General features: G+C 35.2%; 1 protein-coding gene across 14 annotated transcripts; it reads left to right on the forward strand.

Moving 5' to 3' along the window:
- The first annotated feature begins 1,821 nt into the window (after positions 1 to 1,821).
- Positions 1,822 to 20,823, forward strand: LOC131161309 (pentatricopeptide repeat-containing protein At3g09040, mitochondrial). 14 transcript variants are annotated; one of them, XM_058116979.1, is made up of 5 exons: positions 1,822 to 5,053; positions 5,225 to 5,580; positions 5,650 to 5,782; positions 19,842 to 20,024; positions 20,171 to 20,823. In XM_058116979.1, exon 1 carries the CDS (start codon positions 1,836 to 1,838, stop codon positions 4,956 to 4,958), a length of 3,123 nt encoding a protein of 1,040 aa, XP_057972962.1. In that variant the 5' UTR covers positions 1,822 to 1,835; the 3' UTR covers positions 4,959 to 5,053; positions 5,225 to 5,580; positions 5,650 to 5,782; positions 19,842 to 20,024; positions 20,171 to 20,823. The 14 variants fall into 14 exon arrangements, with proteins under 14 accessions (XP_057972962.1, XP_057972965.1, XP_057972958.1 ...); XM_058116975.1 differs by having other exon boundaries at positions 1,825 to 5,053; positions 5,220 to 5,580; positions 19,824 to 20,052; XM_058116977.1 differs by having other exon boundaries at positions 1,825 to 5,053; positions 5,220 to 5,580; positions 19,824 to 20,024.
- Positions 20,824 to 23,450: the final 2,627 nt, after the last annotated feature.

Consider the following 23,450-nt stretch of genomic DNA (forward strand, 5'->3'; position numbering starts at 1 on the left):
CTAAAGTGGCACCCTAGGCCCCACGTGGCGGGTCAGGGTGTTACAAGTGGTATCAGAGCCTAGGTTTGCTAGGTTTAGCAGACTTTGATGGTTAATGATTACTAGAGTATAGGTTGAGATAAGATAAGGATAAGAGTGGGTAGATTAGGCGAGTCTTGGTCTGGAAGCCTAGAGGCGGAAATCCTTTGACGATCTTCTGTGTTTTTCCTGGAATGACGATTTCAGGAAAACCACGATAAATCCATCGATGGTTTCCTTTCTGGATTGAGAGACTGAAACTTTGAAACTTAAGCTGGACCATTAGGTCGGGTGAGTATGTCTTAGTCCCGATGTTGTGATTAGAGGCCGATACTTTAATTTGACTAAGGGTATACGAGCAATAGAGAGTAGTATGGTTTGCAGGAGGCAAACCGTCGATGGTTTCCTGGGGAAATAAAAAGCCGTCAACAGTTTTATGGTAGGACTGTGTGAATGACTTTTTTTTTTAAACTAAGAACTCATATGTCATATTAACTTCTTCGCTCAATACTTGCATCAACCATGATAAATGTGAAATTTCTAAGTCGGATTCTATCCTATCTTCAGGATGGATTCGAGGGGAAAGGACGTTGATGTCAGAGGAGATAATAACGTGGAGACTTCTAGTGAGGAGGATGTCGATGCCTCGACAGTGCTGTGAGGTCAATGGTCAATGCTGGGGGGGGGGTCAACGGTCAACAACGATGATGTGGCGTGCTGACGTGGCAAACTGATGTGTCGTGCTTACGTGGCAAAATGACATGACTGTGGGACCCAGTAATGATTGTGTTAAATTACACCAGGTAAATTCTTAAGTAAGTGGGAGGTCACAATGGACCGCTTAAGTCCTACTTTTCTTAACAGAATTTTCCTTGGACACGTAAGTAGCACAATATAACTCCTGGGACCTTCGATCTGGCGTGTAGGCAGCCGGCGATTGGCGCCTAAGGTGCGTAGACTTTAAAGCAGATGATGTAGTGGTTTTTGGTATGGTTCCTTGACAGCGGCGGAAGCGTGATAGGGAAGGAGCAGCACCAAGAAAATAAGACTGGTAAGAAAAGGTCAGAGCAGTGGCTCTGATACCATGTTAGAAATATTGAACAAGTATAATTGTATTTCTTATTCATAAGACTATACATGGGTGCCTATTTATGTAGGAGGCACGAAGTGCTATACGAGCATAGTACAAGTGCAGTACAAGTGTGTAGTATAAGTGTAGTGCAAGTGCAGTACAAGTGTGTAGTACAAGTAAATAAGGAATGTACAAATAAATAAGGAATACATGTTAATGGTTCGGACTTCTATGCTAGAGGATTGGGACTGTAACTTTTTTTAGACATTTATTTTTTAACTATTCAGGTACCCTATTTTGAATATTTTTTTTTGAGTATTAACTTGTGAGCAATGATGACTTTTTTTTGAATAAAGTTAAATTAAATTTATATAGTTTATTTTGAACATATCAAAGTTTGAACAAAAAAAAGGAAAATTTAGTTAGTAATAAAATAAATTCAGATTAGAAACTCAAAAGTTGACTATTAAATAAATTAAAAATATTTTTTAGTTAACGAATATAAGAATTATCTATGTATATCACCCAATTAACTTGCAATCTGTTGAAGGTATGTGTATTTGAATCAATCACTCATCTAGTTGTTTGTCCATTGCAAACTTTTATTTTTGTATGTGCCCTAGTATAATTGACAAGAAGTTGGAGCCCTAAAAAGTTAACGAGACAAATGAGTCGGATCCCTGAGTCAGCGTGTCAAATATATGTTTACTCCGTAACGGAACCGAGTCATGCTGGACTCTTGTCAATGCGTCCCAGAGCTCCTTTCAGGAGAATTGGGACACCGCCCAGGCCAAACTTCCAATCTCGTCATCGCCATTCCAATTTCTCAACAATTCTGAAAGAGGCGACTCATGTAACTACACAGAACGAAGCCATTTGTACCCATCTCCTGAACGCGTGCCTAAAGGAATGCAAACGAGTCAAATTTCGACGAGTGTTCGACGAAATGCCGCAGAGACTAGCTCAAGTCTCGAACGCCAGTAAAGTTCTCCATGCCCAGAGCATGAAATATGGGGTTGGATCAAAAGGGAATCTGGGAAATGCCATCGTTGATCTCTACGCTAAGTGTGGCAATGTGGATTATGCCGAGAAGGCGTGCAATCTGCTTGATGAAAGAGATGCATTGGCCTGGAACTCGGTTCTTTCCATGTACTTGAGGTGTGGGATGTTGCAAAAGATCATTCAATCTTTTGGGTATATGCAGAATGGAGGGGTGTTGCCAAATCAGTTTACGTATGCGATTGTTTTATCTGCGTGTGGGAGATTAGTGGATGTCGACTTTGGTAGGCAGGTTCACTGTAGTGTTCTTAAGATGGGGTTTGAGTTTGATTCGTTCTGTGAAGGGTCTCTTATTGACATGTACGCTAAATGTCATTTTGTGACTGATGCTAGACGGGTATTTGATGGGGCTGTAGAACCCGACACGGTTTCTTGGACGGCCATGATTGCGGGGTATGTTCAAAGTGGTTCGTTCGAGGAGGCACTTAAAGTATTTGAGGAAATGTTGAAGCTTGGGCGTGTCCCAGACCAGGTAGCATTTGTGACTGTCATAACTGCGTGTGTTGGTTTAGGAAAGCTTAATGATGCATGCCACTGGTTTTCCCAAATGCCCAATCCAAATGTGGTAGCATGGAATGTGATGATTTCAGGGCATGCCCAGAGAGGTTATGAGGCTGAGGCTATTGGCTACTTTCAGAATATGAGGAAAGCTAATGTTCAATCCACTCGATCCACGCTAGGAAGCGTTATGAGTGCAGTTGCAAGTTTAGCAGCTCTTGACCTCGGCCTGCAGGTTCAGGCCCAAGCAATCAAACAGGGATTGGATTCCAATGTTTATGTTGGAAGTTCTTTAATCAATATGTATTGCAAGTGTGAGAAAATGGAAGCTGCACGAAAAGTTTTCGATGCTTTGGATGTGAGAAATGTTGTGTTGTGGAATGCAATGCTTGGAGGCTATTCGCAGAATGGTTATGCTTATGAGGCCTTTGAGCTGTTTTTATTGATGAGGTGGTGTAGTTACCAGCCCGATGAATTTACTTATACTAGCATTTTGAGTGCGTGTGCTTGCTTGGAAAGTTTAGAGATGGGATGCCAATTACATTCATTTATTATAAAGAACAACTTCAACTCAAATTTATTTGTAGGAAATGCATTGGTAGATATGTATGCTAAATGTGGGGCTCTAAAGGAAGCGAGACAGCAATTTGAGCTCATAAGGGGTCGGGATAATGTTTCTTGGAATGCAATAATTGTTGGTTATGTGCAAGAACAAAACGAGGATGAAGCTTTCAACATTTTTAGAAGAATGATTTTTAATGGGGTTGTACCTGATGAAGTGTCTTTGGCCAGTGTACTCAGTGCTTGTGCAAATATCCAAGCAATTGAGCAAGGGAAACAAGTTCATTGTTTATCAGTCAAATCTGGTCTAGGAACAGGTCTGTATGCTGGAAGCTCCCTTATTGACATGTATGCTAAGTGTGGGGCCAATAGGGCGGCACATGAAGTTCTTTCTTGCATGCCTGAGTGGAGCGTGGCATCCATGAATGCTCTTATTGCTGGGTATGCCCAAAATAATTTAGAAGAGGCCATAGATCTGTTTCGAGCCATGCAGGATGAAGGATTGAGCCCATCTAAAATCACCTTTGCAAGTCTTTTGGATGCATGTAATGGAGCTCATAAGTTGAATCTGGGAAGGCAAATCCACTGTCTTGTACTGAAGAGGGGTTTTCTGTATGATGCTGACTTCTTAGGTGTCTCCCTTATAGGCATGTATATGAACTCCCTCAGTAGAACAGATGCAAGTATCCTTTTCTCAGATTTCTCGCATCCAAAGAGTACAGTATTATGGACTGCTATGATTTCAGGATTGACTCAAAATGAATGCAGTGAGGAGGCTTTGCAGTTGTATAAAGAAATGCGTAGTTACGATGCCATGCCAGACCAAGCTACATTTGCTTGCGTTCTTAGAGCATGTGCTATCTTAGCATCTTTGAGAGATGGTAGAGAGGTCCATTCTCTCATTTTTCATACTGGTTTTGACTTAGATGAACTGACCGGCAGTGCAGTTGTGGACATGTATGCCAAGTGTGGGGATATGAAGAGTTCTGAGCAAGTATTTGAGGAAATGGGCAGTAAAAATGATGTCATTTCTTGGAATTCAATGATAGTTGGATTTGCTAAAAATGGTTATGCATTAAGTGCATTGAAGATCTTTGACAAGATGAATCAAGCATGTGTGAGGCCTGATGATATTACATTCCTTGGCGTTCTCACTGCATGTAGTCATGCAGGGAGGGTATCTGAAGGTCGTCAAATCTTTGATATTATGGTTGATCGCTATAAGATTGAGCCGAGAGTAGATCACTGTGCATGCATGATTGATCTTCTTGGCCGATGGGGCTTTCTTAAAGAAGCAGAAGAGTTCATTGGCAAGCTAAAATTTGAACCTGATGCCATGATTTGGGCCTCCATGCTTGGATCTTGCAAAATTCATGGAGATGACATTCGTGGGAAGTGGGCAGCTGAGAAGCTCATTGAGTTGGAACCCCAAAATTCTTCACCCTATGTGCTGCTGTCTAACATATATGCTGCGTCAGGTAACTGGGATGAGGTTAACTCACTGAGGAAAGCAATGAAAGAGAAAGGGGTGAGAAAATTGCCTGGATGTAGCTGGATTTTGGTTGGGCAGAAAACGGACCTATTTGTTGCAGGTGATACATTGCACCCCTGTGCTGGTGAAATCCATTCAATATTAAAGGATTTGACAATGCAGATGAAAGAGGATGGTTATATTGCTGAAACTGATCCTTTTCTGCATGAGGAAGACAGAGAGGCTTCAAGTTCCTGCTTTGAGATATGCTGCCACTAGTTGCTAAAGCAAGGTTACAATACTTATGGATGGTCTATCCACGTGCACAAACTGAAGGATCAATTTACATTCCAGAAAAAACAAGGGATGCTCAGGTAAGCAAGAAATTTGTTTTGTTTTGTTTTTGTTTATGTTCAAGTGTTTTTTTTTTGGGTCCGTATCTGCATTGAGTTCATCAGAACATGTTTCTTCCTTGTTTTGTTAAGAGTTAATTGTCTGTTTTTGTCGCTCTAAGCATCTTTTCACACATTATCTTATTAGTTCAGGAAGGAGGGAAATTTCCATACAGATCAGTTTACCCATTCAAATTATCTTGAACCTAAGCTTGTGGGTATGCTGCATCACTGATGGCAGGGTTGGAGTTCTGGGCTTGGAAAAATTGACGACTGACTTAAGGAATTCAGCTCTGAGACATAAATTTTGCCTGGAAGAATGAATCTGTTTTTCCTTGCATGGAAAGATAAGCCCCATAAAGGATATTTGTTTATTCATCCAACAATTGGAATTTTAGCAATGGGTACTCAATATTATTAACAGATACATTGCAAATGCTGAACATAGCAGTACTTGTTCTGTCAAATACCAGGCAAACTGGAGAATATGATATACTACTGAAGAGCATGTGAGTTGCTTCCAGTTTACCTTAGCTAATTATGTTTGTGCACAAGCTTATTAAAAAAGTGCTTTGCAGGTCTTGGTTCTGGATTTGAATGTTGGAAAATATTGGCATTAGCAGACGTGGTTGAAGCTTGATGCAGTTTCAAGGAACACTTTGAGAGATGTTGTTTCTGCTGTGAAGGTTGTCTTCTCCATCATGGTGCAAGGTGAGATCATGCTTAAGCTTTTGTGCATAATGAAATGGAGGAATATTCCTTCTGTTCTAGCTTCCATTTTGTTCCATTCCAATCGACTTCTTTGCGATTGTCATACATTGCCAATGTATTGATCTTCTTGTGGTTTTGGAATTGAAAGGCTGAAAATCCCAAGAGTGGCCAAGAAAAAGGGATGAAATATGGAATGTAAGTTGGAGGACATGTCGATGGTGTAAGATTGCTATCTCCATTGAGAGGTAGCACCTGCTCAATATTATGGAGATGGCAGCAGCTGTTACTCATATACAATTTATTTATTTATTTATTATTATTATTTTTTGTTGGCAATTTTTTAAATTGGTCTTTGAGTGTTCATCCAAAAAAATTGAAAAAACTTTGACTGCTGAGTGACGCAATTGCGCTGCCCGTTTTGTTCCATATCCTTAAGTGTTTGTGAAAGTCAGGATTCTTTGCCCATATGCGCTTTACTTTTCTTCCAGTTTCTTGACCAAAATTTGTCCTCCTTGAACAGATGACATATTTCTTTCACTCTCTACCAAGATCTAATTTCTCTCTCTCTCTCTCTCTCTCTCACACACACACACACACACACATACACACACACAATGGTGCTATTTTGATTATCAAACGGACCATTTCCATATCACCTTGAATTTTGAGGTGACCTCTGTTTTGCAGATCAACTTCCTAGCACAGGTAACTCTAGACAGCACGGTTCCATCTTCACCATCAGCTAGGTTCTCATTTGACCACTTTGATTCCCATCAGCATATTGATTATGGTTACTCTGCATAACTAGGCTGTTGGAGTAGGATTGCATTTGCCCATCCCATTTTGTGTCCTTCATCTATGGCATGCATTATTTATCTGTATTGTAAAAAAATTGGCCTAAAACTGTTTCTGTGAGAATATGTGAAAAGGATGGTGTATTCCCAAGAGGAAGGGGGGGGGGGGGGGTGAATTGGGATTTTAAAATTTCTTCGATTGATTCTTTAACTTAATTTAATACAAGCAAAGAAGGTTTTCAATTTTAAGTTCAGCGGAAAATTAACTTTATAAAACCTTTATGAATGTATATGTCAAGTAGTTTATTCTTTTCAGCAACTCAATACAATCCAATCAACACAAACTTAACACAATCCACACCAGAGAAAGATTTCAGCAATGCTGTAGTTTCAGCACTTTTGTAACTCAAAGTAGAGTTTGAGAATATTTGTTTGCTAATAAAAAGCCCTATTTTTGTGTACCTGTTTTCTCAATATAAACCACAATTTAAAATTTCAATAATCTTCCAAAAACTCAAACTTTAAATAAACTTTCAGTTAATTAGTCTTGGGTGTTAACCAATCAACATACTCCTTTTAAGGTTTCCGCAATTTATATAGATCAACCAACGTACTCCCTTTCGGTTTCTGCATTCCCAAAATCAAATTAATCATTGGTTTATTTAATTTCCAATACACGTAATCCAACCCGCCTGCGTCCTCGCCTTAGGTTAAACCACCCAAGGATTCCACTATAACCACTCCTTTACGAGCAGGAGTAACCTTACAATCTTTCCTTCAATAGGCTAAAGTACGCCTCACCAAACGATACCCCATACTTGGTCCAACAACGATTCAAGAACCTGAACCGTCTACAAAACAAAAACAAGTTTTGGTATACAAAGACACTCTCAACAAAAGCAGATTAGTACAACAATTCAGTACTAAAATATACTTCAATTCAAAATAATAATTGAAAGAGTTTGAAGCCTTTAGAAGTATATCACCGTGAGCTTTCTTTCTTGATTGAAATAATTCAGTATAGGCTCAGAATTGTGTAAGAGATTTCCAGCAAACCTCAGTAGAGAATTTAGAAAGTAATTGCACAAGATAGCTTTTGAGAGTATTGAGAGTTTTGAGAGCAAGAAAGCTTCATTGCTGTAATTGCTTGGTGTGTTTGAATCCTTAGCCTTGGGGAGGTATTTATAGATGATTAATCAAGAGTATTTCATGTTCCCTAAGTGACTTGGAGTGTTTCCCAAGTTTTCATAACGGTTAGAATTTAAAAAATTAAATTTGGAAAGTACCCGTTATGTTTAAAATTAAAATCTCGAAGAGTCAGTCGACTGGAAAATATGAGTCAGTTGCCTGGATCCATTTAAAACACTGAGATTTTCAAACACAGAGCAAGTCAGTCAACTGGGAAGACACGAGTCAGTCGACTGGGTCCTCTCGGGTTGTTTCAAAATTAGTTCAAATATTTATCAGTCGCCTGGAAAAATTGTGTCAGTTGACTGGGTCCTCTTGGGTTATTTCAAAAATCAATTTAAATATATGACAGTCGACTGGGAACAAACTTTCTAAGCTTGGAGTCTTCATGCTTGTCCTTTGTTGAGTCATTTGAACTTTGAGTTTCAAATTCTCTAAACTTTTAGCAAGTCCTCTTTGATATTTATGCTCTTATGATCTTCAAGCTTTCATATTCATTTTCCATGGAGTCTTGCAATCAAGTTTTGTATTCATTTGAGCTTAATGACTTGATTCCTGAAATTTCATCACTTGTAACAAAACATGGTAAGTGACCTTTTATTTGTTATCATCAAAACAAGATTAGTAAGCCATATTAGGCCAACAATCTCCCCCTTTTTGATGATGAAAAATAAAGAGTAAAAATGAGTGAACCTTGATAAGGCTCTCCCTTACAATAAGCATATTTTTAACATTGTTTTGCAAGTACAATATATATTCAATAGTATCAACTTCAGTTTTACATATCATAATTATTTCACTATGTCATCATATATCATATAGCCAATTTTGCTTTCAAGTCTTGCTAAATATCTCAATTTTGCTTAATCCTTTTCTCCCTTTTGACATCAATCAAAAAAGAGAAAAATAGCAATTAAAGGTCCAAGGTAGACACAAAGGCATACACGGAAAATGATATTCATAGAAAGTCATAGGTGTACATAGTGTCATGGGCAACTTGAGATACATACCAAAAAGAAAATTGAAATACAATCTGAAACATAAACAAACTGAATACATATATAAAAAGATAACAAAACACTGATAAAGTACTAAAATTCATAGCATAACAAGATCATCAAACATCAGCAGTTGCAGCATCATCATCATCATCAACACTATCGTCATTTCCTTCATCTTTTTCTTCCTCAGATTCCTCATTTGATGCATCATCACTTGGATAACGTGAGGAACTAGCTTGATAATGTTCTAAATAGCTAAGTCTTTGATCGATGGAGGAAATAAGAGATTGAAGGGAGGAATGACTTTCTTGAAGAGATTGAAGTCTTGAACGTACATCACCACTAAAAGTGGTGAACTGATGATGGAATGGCATGAACCATGAAGGAGCATCAGGCTGCTGTTCAGGAAGTAAAGCTTGCTCGGTAGTTGGCCTAGGTGGTCTTCGTCCTCTCAAAAACCAACCCCGGTCATGCTTCTCATATCCCATCCGTTTTAAAGTTGTAGAATTGAACAAATCATACCGAGTTCTTTTGATGAACAACTCATTCAGACTGATGATACTAAGATGAGAAAACAACATATTGAGGATGTGATGACCTGCTTAATTTCCATATATTTTTTTTCCATATTACAAAATCACAACCCTCAACTCAGCAGATCATAATCCACCTGGACCCGTGGGTACCAGGGATACATCAGAACACATAATGGAAGCCTAAGCAGCAGGAAACATACAATCACAATACTATAAATACGAAAACATCCATCACATTACCATAAATACTAGAGTCACTATATCCACTGTATTTCAGTATATACATCTCAAAAACAAGATCTAGGGACATTTCCCATAAAATCCAACTGTCCCTACTAAAACTTACCTTTCAAAGAGGGCAGACAAACAACACTAGATCAGCGGGGCTTTTCCCGCTCTTCTATCTAGGGCTTTTGAAAAGTTTATAAAATTTTGGGGTGAGACACCTCTCAGTAAGGGAAATAAACTAATACCAGTGTATGACAACATGAGTATTCCATGTTATACATATACCATACAGAACATATTCAATAACTGTTTTGTCAAATCTGGGAAAACATATATATCATTAAAACATGGCAGAACATACTGCATTTTTATAAACATATTTCATCTCATAGAATAATAATACAAAAACATTCCTGGTAGGTTAGCTGACTGTTGTCATGTATTACCCTCACATGACTCGGTTGTGTGGCCCGACGGCGGGACCTGACAATGGTTGGCTAACCACTGTCAAGTCAAAAGTACAGTCTGTAAGTCTGATGGGTCTGCCAGACCTAGTCTGTACACTAGGGGCGCTCACACACTTCTTAAAAACCACATCGACCATCCAATCTCACACCACTCTGTACAACGACGTTAACACAGATATCATGATCATGAAAACTATGGACACATAGCAACGGTACCGTGCAAGTGCTAGCCTAGACCAAGCCAACCAGGTTCTGATACCATATAATATATATTGAAACTGTGATACATGGATATTTCATATCATTAATTTTCAAATCAATTATATCATTTTGTATATATACGTATATCATGAAAAATCATCGGCCCGTACGCTAGTATTTCACATTTTACCATAACTCGGCCCGTACGCTGGCAAATCATAGCATAGCCCATACGCTGGCAAATCATACACATAGCTTGGCCCGTACGCTGGCAAACATATCCATAGCTCAGCCCGTACGTTGGCAAATCATACACATAGCTCGGCCCGTACGCCGATAAATATATCAAAATCTTGGCCCATATGCCGGTTTTCCATTATAAAAATCCGTATCATTAACACATTCCCAGAAAATAGTATTTCATAACAATTCCTACTCATGCCACACTAACAGGTTTTTCGCATATTCAACATACCATCATTTTCAACAGTATTTTCTCAAATATAAATCATATATAAATATATTTATTTTCCTGAAATCAAATGCTATAACAATATACATATTTTTCATAAAATACTAGCTTAGTTTATCCCCTTACCTGATTCTTGAAAAGCTCCTAAGAAAATATGTCCTGCTCCTGTAGGGTTCCCCACTCAACACCCTGAAAATAACATTCCCTAGAACTAAAGTTCAGTATTTCTACGCGTATAACACTTTCTATAACTGTTAAATAATCAAATACTGAGTAGAAAGCCTTACCCTGGATTTGAGATGGTTTCCAACTCAGCCCCACCGACGATCCGCTTCCGGCAGACTTGTAGAGAACTTTCCCAGGTGCGTCGTGGTGGCTTCAGATCGTCGAACCGGCGGAAATCCGGCCCAAAATCTTAGTGAGAAGGAGGAGAAACCATATGAGGAGAGAGAGAGAGAAATTTGGCGTAGGAAAATGACTGAAAATTCTTGTTTGACCCTATTTATACTGCGGGATTCGTTGACGAGTCACGTCACCTCGTCGACGAGTCTTATAGAAAGTTTGTTGACGAACTTCAACCCTCGTCGACGAATTTCAATTTTCCACAAATTCTCTCTCGGTATCTTCTCGTCGACGAATCCTGTCCTCGTCGATAAGCTCCTCCTATACCCTCGTCGACGAGTCCCCTGTGTTCATTGACGAGGAGCTGAAAAATTCCTCGGGATTATGCCACCCAAAATGCAATGTCGCGTTCGTCGACGAAGTTGACTGCCTCCTTCTATTCCTGTTTCCATTTCCCTTTCTTTTATTATTTAAATACCATTATTCTTCGGGTCGCTACAGAGGATGCCTCCATAAGGAAGAGTGACCCGACTAGCTTCCAACCTTGTCCACATCCATTTTAAAAGCAAACTGGACAAGTCAAGCTTCTTCCCTTTCAAAAGGCACCACATAATGAAGCAATCCACATAGGACATGTAATCATGTGATCCGATCTGAGGTGTGATGTTGTAGGTTATGATTTTCTGAAAAAGCTAAGCTTGAAGGTTCAACTGAGTGTACTTTGGAGGAGTTCTAAATTGGTCGGGTGTTTCTACCATGATCAAAGGTAAGAATTCCTCGGGTGTGAAGCCTTGGTTCATAATCCATGTACGAGAAAGTGCAGGACACTCGAAATCACCTGGGTCAATATGAAGAATGGGGGCCAAGGTTTGAGGAGTCAAGATAATTTTATGGCCTCTAACTTCGGTGGAAAGAACTGATTGATTTTGAGTCATGTTGGCATAGAAAATCATAGCAAGATTAGCGTATAAACCCTTTGCTTGATAGACTACAAGATTTTTCCAACCTATAGCCCTGAACATTGGTAAAATATCTGGAAAGTCGGCTGTGAAGAAAGCGGTATCGATTATCTTACCAAATATAGGATTAGTTGCTCGAAGATGGATACGATACCTTTGTTTGGCTTGAGGAGTAACAAACCATTGATCAAGGTTATCTTCTTCTTGGCCGGAGGCAGAACCTCGATTGGCAGCCTGTTTGGTTCTCGACATATTTATGAATGAATATTGGTAGAAACCCTAGAAATTCGAAGGAGAAGAAGTGGGAAGATGATTTTCTATCATTTGGAGGAAGGATTTTGGGTTTAGAATGGGAATAGAAGAGAAAGGTTTCGGGTGAGTGGAGGAGCAGAGTTCAGTTGATTGGAAAGAATGAACTTAGGGTTTTCGCGCTAAAATTTTATACACCTTGATGATCCAGTCGACTGGGTCACTTGAAGTCAGTCGCCTGACTCACATACATAATGAAATTCAACAGCACAGGGGCTTGTCAATCGATTGGGAATTCTGATTCAGTCGCCTGACTCCCTGGAATTTTCAATTTTTCTCCTTTTCTCTTCTTTTATTCTTTCTAAACCACTTCCCTATTGTGTAATAGTCCTAGTTCTCTTCTAATTGATATAAATCTTTCTTCTGGAAGAGGTTTTGTGAAAATGTCCGCCCATTGCTCGTTTGTATTTATAAATTCAAGCATTATATATTCTTTTTGCACGTGATCTCTAGGAAATGATGTCTTATGTCAATATGTTTAGTTCTTGAGTGTGATATTGGATTTTTGGAAATGTTTATTGTACTTGTGTTATCACATTTTATTGGAATGGCTGAATATTCTAAGTTAAAGTCTTTTAATTGTTGTTTTATGTACAATGTTTGTGCACAACAACTCCCTGCTGCTACATACTCAGTTTCAGCAGTAGATAAAGCTATAGAGTTTTGTTTCTTTGAAAATCAAGATGCTAGAGATCGTCCTAGAAAATGACATGTACCACTTGTACTTTTTCTATCAATTTTACATTCTGCATAATTGACATTTGAATAACTAATCATTTCGAATTCAGTGTCCTTAGGGTACCAAAGTCCTAAATCAATTGTTCCTATCAAATATCTTAGGATTCTTTTCATAGCTATTTGGTGAGATTCTTTAGGAGCGGATTGAAATTGTGCACACATGTGGTACATGTCATTATGTCCGGTCTACTAGCTGTCAAATATAATAGACTTCCTATCATACCTCTATAGTATTTCATATCTACTAGTTTTCCTTTTTCATCCTTGTCAAGACTTATGGAAATACTCATGGGAGTTCCTATAGGCTTACTACTTTCCATGTCAAATTTCTTAAGTATGTCTTTTATATATTTAGATTGATTTATAAAAGTTCCATTCTTGGCTTGTTTAATTTGTAAACCTATGAAGTAGTTTAATTCTCCAATCATGCTCATTTCAAATTCTTCTTGCATACATTTAGCAAATTCCTTACATAGATCACCATTAGTTGCTCCAAATATAATATCATCTACATAAATTTGGATTATAAGCATGTCATCCTTCTTAGTTTTGATAAATAAGGTACTATCAACCTTTCCTCTAGAAAAACCCCTTTTCTAGCAAGAATCCACTTTGTCTTTCATACCAAGCCCTAGGGGCTTGTTTTAATCCATACGAAGCCTTAGTTAACTTGTACACATAATCAGGATTTTGAATGTCCTCAAAGCCCCGTGGTTGTGCTACATATATCTCTTCATTTATAAAATCATTTAAAAAGGCACTCTTTACATCCATTTGATACAATTTAAATTCCTTATGAGATGCATAAGCTAAAAGCATTCTTATTGCTTCCATTCTAGCTACGGGAGCAAATGTCTCATCATAATCTATTCCTTCTTCTTGGTTGTATCCTTAAGCTACAAGTCTAGCTTTATTTCTTACCACAATTCCATTTTCATCCTTTTTATTTCTAAATACCCACTTAATTCCAATAATTGAATGATTATTTGGTTTGGGAACTAATTTCCATACTTTATTTCTTTCAAATTGATTTAATTCTTCTTGCATGACTATTATCCATGAGTCATCACTTAGAGCTTCTTCAACATTCTTAGGTTCATCTTGAGATAAGAAAGCATAATGATTACATAGATTTTTCAAAGAAGATCTTATAGTTACACCTCGTGATGGTTCTCCTAGGATTTGATCTTTCAGATGATTTCTAACATATTTCCATTCTTTGGGTAATTCAGAATTTTTTATAACATCATCATTTGAATTTAATTCATTTTCTTCTTCTTTTGCTTCTATAATTTCTAAGTTTTCTGGTTTTTGAGTATTTTGAACTTCTTCAACATTTATTGTTTTATTAAATGGATTTTCTTCATCAAATGTTACATGAATTGATTCCACAATTGTAAGAGTTCTTTTGTTGTAGATTCTAAAAGTTTTGCTCTTTAATGCATACCCTAAGAACAAGGTCTTAAATTTTGATTTCGACTCAAATTTCAAAGCTCCAAAAGTACGAAGATTTTGACGAAAATTTCGATTTCGATGTCAATTTCAATTTCGATTTAGAAAAATAACAAAAATTAGTAGTAGAACATGGAATTCTTTGTGAAACTTTAGAAATGATTAACAAATATAATAATATAAGTTTAGGACTAATATATTACAAATTAAATACAACTATGTTTTGTATGAGATGGAAAAGCTGTAAAATAGTATGTGTATCAAACATATTTGTAAGATAATGTGCATTAAACATATTTAGTTAATACAAATGAATCATTTAAATATTTTATATTATACAAATAATGATAATTTAGAGATGAATGGTTAAATAAAATGTTACTGTAAGTTTATTTTTTCATATAATTTCATTTGTTTCAATAAAATAAATTAAGATAAAAATTTCACTTCACTCCTAAATTTCTCATTTGAATTTTGATAAAATTTCATCGTATAGTTAAAATTTCGACAAGTTTTGCTAAAATTTCAAGATTTCGATAAATTTCGGATGATTCGTTGAGATTTTGACGGAAATTATGCAAGACGAAAATCGACTGCCATTTCGATTTCGAGTTGACGGAAATTTCGAAAATTTCGTGGAATTTTAAGACCATGCCTAAGAATATACCTTCATTGGCTTTTGCATCAAATTTACCTAAATCATCTTTATCATTTAATACAAAACATTTGCATCCAAAAATATGAAAGTAAGCAATCTTTGGCCTTCTACCTTTTTAAAGTTCATAGGGAGTTTTATTTAAATTTGATCTTATTGATACTCTATTTATAACATAGCATGTAGTATTTACTGCTTCAGCCCAAAAATATTTTGGTAGCTTATGTTCATTTAGCATTGTTCTTGCTATTTCTTGAAGAGTTCTATTTTTTCTTTTAACAACTCTATTTTGTTGTGGAGTTCTAGGGAAAAATTATGATTAATTCCATATTCATTACAATATTTTTCAACTTCTTTGTTGTTGAATTCTTTTCCTTGATCACTCCTTATATTTGAAACATTATACCCTTTTTCATTTTGAAATTTCTTGCACAAATGTATTAACATGTTACAAGCTTCATCTTTGGAGACTAAATATAGTACCCAGATAAACCTCGAGTAGTCATCAACTATGACAAAAGCAGATTGCTTACCTCCTATGCTTTGAGTTCTAGTAGGACCAAACAAATTTAAATGAATAAGTTCTAAGGGTCTCCTAGTAGAAATATGTTTTTTCTTTTTAAAGCTTGTTTTAATTTGCTTCCCAAGTTGGCAAGCATTACAAATTTTATCTTTTATGAATTTTGTAGTTGGTAAATCTTTGACTAACTTCTTTTTAGATAAGTTTGATAATAGATTCATACTTGCATGTCCTAGTCTTCTATGCCAAAGCCAACTGGTTTCATTCATGGCAGCTAAGCATGTTACATCTTGACAGATTAAGTTTTCAAGGTTTATACAATATACATTATTGTCTCTATAAGCTGTAAATAACACTTCATGTTTTCTTGGGTTTTGAACTATGCACTTATCTTGCTTAAAGATTATGTCAAACCCTTTATCACTAAGTTGACTTATGTTTAAAAGATTATGCTTTAATCCATTCACTAACAAAACATCATCATTTGTAAGGGAGGGTTCTTTACTTATTTTACCAATCCCGACGATTTTACCTTTAGCGTTGTCACCGAAGGTCACATACCCTCCATCTTTTTGAACTAGGGTTGTGAACTTTGTTCTATCCCTGCTCATATGTCTTGAACATCTGCTGTCTAAGTACAATTTTTCCTTTGATGGAGTGGTCCTAAAGCATACCTATAAGGAAGGATTTATGGTGTTACTTTTGGAACCCAAACCTTCTTAATTCTTTTTAAGTCATATATATTTTTAGTGTTTACTTTCCATTCATTTTTGATTTTGTCATACTTCTTTTTAAGTGGACAATTAAACTTTATGTGTCCCTTATTCCTACACAAGAAGCAAGTAGTATGTTCATGAATATTTGTAAAAGATGTACTAGCATAGTATTTTGCTTCTTTTACAAAATATCCGATAAATAAGTTCTTCTTGTTTTTGTTTTCAATTCCATTGTAACCAATTCCTTCTTTGTCACTATTCATCCTTTGATGTCCAACCATCTTTTCAAATTTTTTTTTCCTATCGTAAAATTATAAATGATTTTGTCTTTGTCTTCAATTTTACTTTTAAGATTACTTATTTCTAAGTCTTTCTTGCTTTCACCGTTTACTTGTAGCTTCACCAACTCTTGAGACATGTTGTTTATTTTCTTCATTAGGTCATCGATATGAGATTCCTTTTCTTTTTCAGCTGATTTAGAGGATTCTAGCCGATTCGTAAGATTTTCATTTTGTTCTTTCAAAGCTATGTTCCTTTTAGTTACTTTAATGAACCTATTGTGTAAGGCAAATAATTCAGCTTGAATTTCCTTGTATGAAGGCATACTATCACATGAATCATTACAAGACTCTTCACTAGATTCTTCTGATGAATTATAGTAAGAGTTTACCTCAGCATTGTGCGCCATAAAGCACATGTTGGCAACTTCTTGTTCACTTGATTCATTCTCTGATTCGTTTGAGCTTGTATCATCCCATGTAGCTTTCATTGCCTTTTTTTTTTTTTTTTCTTCTTGTCTTTCTTCAGCTGTGGACAATCAGGTTTAATGTGTCCGACCTTCTTGCTGTTATAACATGTAGGTGGTTCATTCTTAGTTTCTTTTGTGTTTGTTTCTCTTTTGTTAGTTTTTGATCCTTTAAACTTTCGAGGGAATTTCCTATTCTTTCTGACAAATTTTCCAAGTTTTAGTAATGACGGCTAGTTCTTCATCATCTAATTCATAATCTTCGCCTTCATCACTAGAACTTTCTTCGACAGCCTTAAGGGCTATTGATTTCTTATTTTTATTATTGGTCTTTGAATTTTTTTTGTTTATCGCCATCTCATATGTGAGAAGGGATCTGATTAACTCATCAAGGGAGGTATTTTTCAGGTTTCTTCCTTCCGTGATTGCTGTGGCCTTAGGTTCCCATATCAGAGGAAGTCCTCTAAGGATTTTTCGAATCATTTCATATGTTGAATAATTTTTCCCTAAAGCATTTAAGGAATTTATTATATGAGTAAATCTAGTATACATACCAGTGATAGTTTCATCAGGATTCATCCTAAAGGCTTCATACTCGCTAGTGAGCATGTCGATTCTACTATCTCTAATATCTACCGTTCCTTCATAGGTTACCTCTAACTTATCCCATATTTCTTTAGCTGGCTTACATGCCATGACCCTATTGAATTCATTAACGTCTAAAGCACAATATAGTGCATTCATGGCGCTTGAGTTTACTTGCATCATTTGTAGTCATTATCAGTCAAATCTCATTCTTCTTTAGGCACTTCTTTACCATCTACTAATTTAGTAGGAATGTAGTCACCATGTGTGACAACTTTCCATGCTTTCCAATTCATAGTTTGAATATAGATTCTCGTTCTTTGTTTCCAAAAGGTGTAGTTTACATCGCAGAAAATAGGGGGTCTAGTTGAGAATTGTCCTTCAGTAACAGGGGATACACCTAAGTGTGTCATTTAGATCTTTATATAGCTTCTAATTAATATTTGCTATAACCCCGCTTTGATACCAATTGAAAAGGAAGGTGTATTCCGAAGAGAAGGTGAATTGGGATTTTAAAATTTCTTCGATTGATTCTTTAACTTAATTTAATACAAGCAAAGAAGGTTTTCAATTTTAAGTTCAGCGGAAAATTAACTTTGTAAAACCTTTATGAATGTATATGTCAAGTAGTTTATTCTTTTCAGCAACTCAATACAATCCAATCAACATAAACTTAACACAATCCACACTAGAGAAAGATTTCAGCAATGCTGTCAAGTTTCAGCACTTTTGTAACTCAAAGTAGAGTTTGAGAATATTTGTTTGCTGATAAAAAGCCCTGTATTTGTGTACCCGTTTTCTCAATATAAACCACAATTCAAACTTCCATCAATCTTCCAAAAACTCAGACTTTAAATAAACTTTCAGTTAATTAGTCTTGGGTGTTAACCAATCAACGTACTCATCTCGAAGAGTCAGTCGACTGGAAAATATGAGTCAGAAGCCTAGATCCATTTAAAACACTGAGATTTTCAAACACAGAGTGAGTCAGTCGATTGGGAAGATACAAGTCAGTTGACTGCGTCCTCTCGGGTTGTTTCAAAATTAGTTCAAATATTTGTCAGTCGCCTGGAAAAACCGTGTCAGTCGACTGGGTCTTCTCGGATTGTTTCAAAAATCAATTTAAATATTTGTCAGTCGTCTGGGAAAACCTTGTCAGTCGCCTGGAAAGACCAAAAACTGATTTTTTTTTTTTTTGAAATTTATTTCTAAATTCTTTTTGCTCTTTTGCTTTCCCCAAAATAATTTAAGTCTTTTGAAAAGTATTTTCCTGGATTTTTCAAAACATGGTCTCTAGGTCAATAAGATTCCTAATGAGCTTCAAATCCAATCAAATTATCATTTGAATGAAGTACTTACATAGAGACTCTTCTTAAGACTTTAAAACACTTTCTAAACTTGGAGTCTTCATGCTTGTCCTTTGTTGAGTCATTTGAACTTTGAGCTTCAAATTCTCTAAGCTTTTAGCAAGTCCTCTTTCATATTTATGCTCTCATAATCTTCAAGCTTTCATATTCCTTTTCCATAGAGTCTTGCAATCTACTTTTGTATTCATTTGAGCTTAATGACTTGATTCCTGAAATTTCATCACTTGTAACAAAACATGTTAAGTGACATTTTATTTGTTATCAAAACAAGATTAGTAAGTCATGTTAGACCAACAATATGAATACCTAATCAATCTATACAAAATCCACTTTGCGAAGACCCCCCCGGGGGGTGTTGGCAGTGGGGCGTGGTGGGTTTTTCACTGATACGTTTTTCAGATGTATGGTGTTCAATACTCGTGTTGATTCACAAGTATGATTTTAATCAAGTGTCTGACCCTAAAATCTATATGCAGTCTGATGTTCCTGACATTTATTGTCTGGCTGCAAAGATAAAGGTATTCTTAGCAGTCTGGGAATCAAATTAAGTTAGAGATGGACTGAGGATTTGAGTCTTAATTACTGATAAAATTGTAAAGTTTAATTTTATTATGTATAATCCCATTGTTCTGGCATTTTATCTCCAGGCAACTACATTTAGTTTCCTTTGTAAACTACAAGCTACACGTTTATCTCATTCACAAACTTTCTGCTCCTTTTTTTTTGTACAATTTCCTGTCCTCTGATTTTATACATTACTTTTAAGGTGGTGTTTGGTTTGCAGGATCCTTGAGGAGCCTTACTTTTAAGGTGGTGTTTGGTTTGCGGGATCCTTGAGGAGCCTCATTCTCGCGTTTGTTTTGGAGCTAGAAAGTGACATGGTGATAATGTCAAATGCAAACTAAACAAGGACATTCTCAATAGATAATATCACCTTCTCAAGAACAGGATTCTCGGAAATTGGAAGGTCATTTCAGTGGACATAGAACTGTTAGGTTAATAATTTGAAATTGTTATTTCTACAGAAATCGCTCTGTGCTTTATTTTACGCCATATGTTTGGTAGCTCGAAAATGCAGTATCCACAGAAAATTCATAATTGATTTACTTACAGATTGCAGGACATAGGAGCTCAGCTGGCTGAAGATCATCATATTCTTTTTCATCGGATATTTAACTTGCGGAATTAAGTTATGAATGGGATCAAAAAGTTCATTCCTCTTCTGTCAACTGGTTTTTGATGTAGTTGCATTTCAATCAGAATGCTGACTCTCCCATTTGAGGGAATGGTGCTTTCGCCTCTCATCCATAGGAATCGTCATTGAGTTTCGAGTTCCTGCTTCTTGTCTGAAGAAAATACAAACAGCAACCATTATTTCATATTTCCAGCTTTGTCTCTCTTATCCGATCCTTCTCCCATTGATGCGTCTCTTCTCATGTCCCTGTTCCATGGGACATAGAGGCTGTGGAGGCATGGACTGCCATGGACACTGGATCATGGAGTAACTTTGGCAACCAGAATTTTATTTTTTATTTTGTTGTAAGATTTTATTTCTCTTCCCAATATTTTTGAGATACTTAACTGGATTCCTTCATTGCACAACTAGATCATATCCAAACACAACAATTCCATTCCCACATAATCTGATCTTGGTTCTATTCATATCTTTGTTGATTCTATGAACAAAGTTCCTTACTTGACATTATATAATATAGTCAAGTAGGAGTTTTGATTTAACATGAAAGAATTGAATATTAGTTTCATCACTTGTATGGATTTATTTGTCTCATTTTTAGTCATCAAAAATTTATTTATGTATGTGCACACCTACACACTGCCTAAGCTACACACCAATGGGCAGGCCTTTAGTTTTTCTTTGGAAAGGTTTTCTAGGGATAACCTACACTTGTTTGAAACATGAAAAATATGATAACAATTAAGGAAAGTAAAATATATAAGAACTCACTTTTTATATTTGGTTATCGAGAAAAGTAAAAGAAAAATAAAATATATAAAAAATGAAGATTAAAAAGTTTGATTTTATGCATGAGTAACATTTGATTTTTCTTAATTTTAATCATATATATTAGAACAAATTTTAATTTTTAATACTATTTATTGTAGAGAGAACCTAAATATACATGCTCGTAGCACACTAACCTAATGCGGTGCCGCATTGGGGAAGGGGTTATGTACTAATAATATTTCATCCGAGTGGTGAAAAGTGTGCTTCTTTCTTGACTTGTCTTAGTTTTTGTTTGGATTGTTTTGAAAAATAAGTATTTATTATGAAAAGTACTTAAATTGAGTATTTGTATTCATAAATAGTGTTTCATTTACACTTAAATGAGTACTTATTTTAAAATATACAACAACAACAACAATAACAAAACCAAGCCTTAGTATAATTTTTAAAATTATATATATATATATATATATATATATATTAAAGAAATTTTTTAAAAAGTATTTTCTTAAAAATATTTATTTAAAAAAGTACTTATAATAAATAATTTCAAATCACTTTTAGATAAGTATGTTTTTTAAATAAAACACTTTTTCTTTTATAAAAAAAAAATATATATTTCTATAAGTGGTTTTAAGCTTACACCATCAAACAATAAGAATAAGTAGTCACATGCCAAAGGCTGGAAGGCAAGCTTGTGAGGTGAGCCTGCCCCTAGTTTATATAGCATGACCCTATGTTTTAATTTATTTTTTTAGGATGTGTTTGGATCAAATATTTTACTTGGAATAATGAAAGGAAAAGGAGGAAACTTATTTTTCATTATATTTTCCTTTTATATTAAATACTATTGAAAATATAAATTTATTTTAATATGATTAAAAATATGAAAAAGTCAAACATTAATGATGTATAAAATTAAAATACTGTTCACAAATTTGGTGTATTTTTTATTTTCTTTTCCCCTTTTATTGGTAACCAAACATAAAAAAAATTGAATTCCTTGATATTTTTGTTTTCTTTCCTTAGTGTTTTTCAAATTCCAAATAAAGCCTTAGGATAGGTTTGAATCAAGAATTTTACTTGAGAAAATAAAAGAAAAGAAAAATAAGGAGAAAACTCATTTTTTCTTATATTTTCCTTCTCTATTAAATACTCTAAAAAAAGAAATTTTTTTTTAAGAAGACTAAAAATTAAGAAAAACTAAATATTAATAATGTGTAAAATTAAAATTTTGTTAATAAATTTGGTATATTTTTTATTTTTTATTTTTTTTCACTTTTCTTGATAACCAAACATGAAAATATAAATTTCTTGACATTTTTTTTTCCCTTTCCCTAATTTTTTCTTAGTTCTAAATGGGATCTTAATGTTTGATCATACTTAATCCACTTCCTTAAAATAGTATAGAATGTGTAAGGTGGACTACCTTATTTATATTCTTAGGCCCTAAGCACCTTTTATAGAGAACAACTCACTTAAAAGCACATAACTAAAAATAGCAAGTTATTAATTACTAGCATATGTTAAAGAGCCATCTATGCTAATTAATATTTGAAACACGTGCGACCCCACAAGTGCTAAGTAAGAGTTTCTTTAACAAATAATGTTAATTTGGGCCCACTTGAATCAATTAACAAAATAAAATCTTAATCCCACGCATGTATTAAGATTGATGAAAACAACTATCTAAAAAGTCAAAAGACCTATCATTTGAAAATTATGACTATGCTCTGCATTTATAGCGACAAATGAATAACATTGATACATGCATGTTGAGCAACATGATAATAATGTGAGAAGGTAGTTTTCTTTAGCAATCTATTTGTAAGAAAATATTTTTCAAGAATAGTCTTAGAGATGGAAGGGAGAGCCCAAATAGGACAATACTTGGTTAGGCTTAAAGGAGACCCAACAAATTAAGGAGTAAACTCACAATTGCATTAATTTGCTAGAGGAAAAAACAAATGTAATTAAACTTGATAAATAGTCAAGTACAAAAGACTAAATAGACTTACTTGGTAAAATGATTTCATGCAAAAGGTCAAAATTTACTTTGGCAAGCAGCCGTCACCCTAATTGAAAAATTAAAAGTGGAGAAAAGATTAAACTTGATAATTAATAAATTATTAACCCTAATATATTTTGATATTTTAGATCTATTATGCAAGCGGAAGGGGAAATTGAAAAAAAAAAATGCAATATATAGGATTAAAGCAAGTTCAGTAAAATGAGGGAGTGCATTAGACGTGTTATGTAATCGTAGAATCCTTTTAAAATTGAAAGAAATGTTTTATAAAATGATTATAATGTCGGCTCTGCTTTATGATTTAGAATCTTGAACAACTAAAAAAATAATATGTATGAAAAGTAGAAGTTATTAAAATGAGAGTGTTAAGATAGATGAGTGATGTAACATTAAAAGAT

Source organism: Malania oleifera, chromosome 8, assembly GCF_029873635.1.
Source record: "Malania oleifera isolate guangnan ecotype guangnan chromosome 8, ASM2987363v1, whole genome shotgun sequence".
NCBI lineage: Eukaryota > Viridiplantae > Streptophyta > Magnoliopsida > Santalales > Ximeniaceae > Malania > Malania oleifera.

Bases quoted from the DNA above. Each gene is read 5' to 3' on its own strand.
- LOC131161309 (XM_058116979.1), top strand. From the start codon at position 1,836: ATGCGTCCCAGAGCTCCTTTCAGGAGAATTGGGACACCGCCCAGGCCA.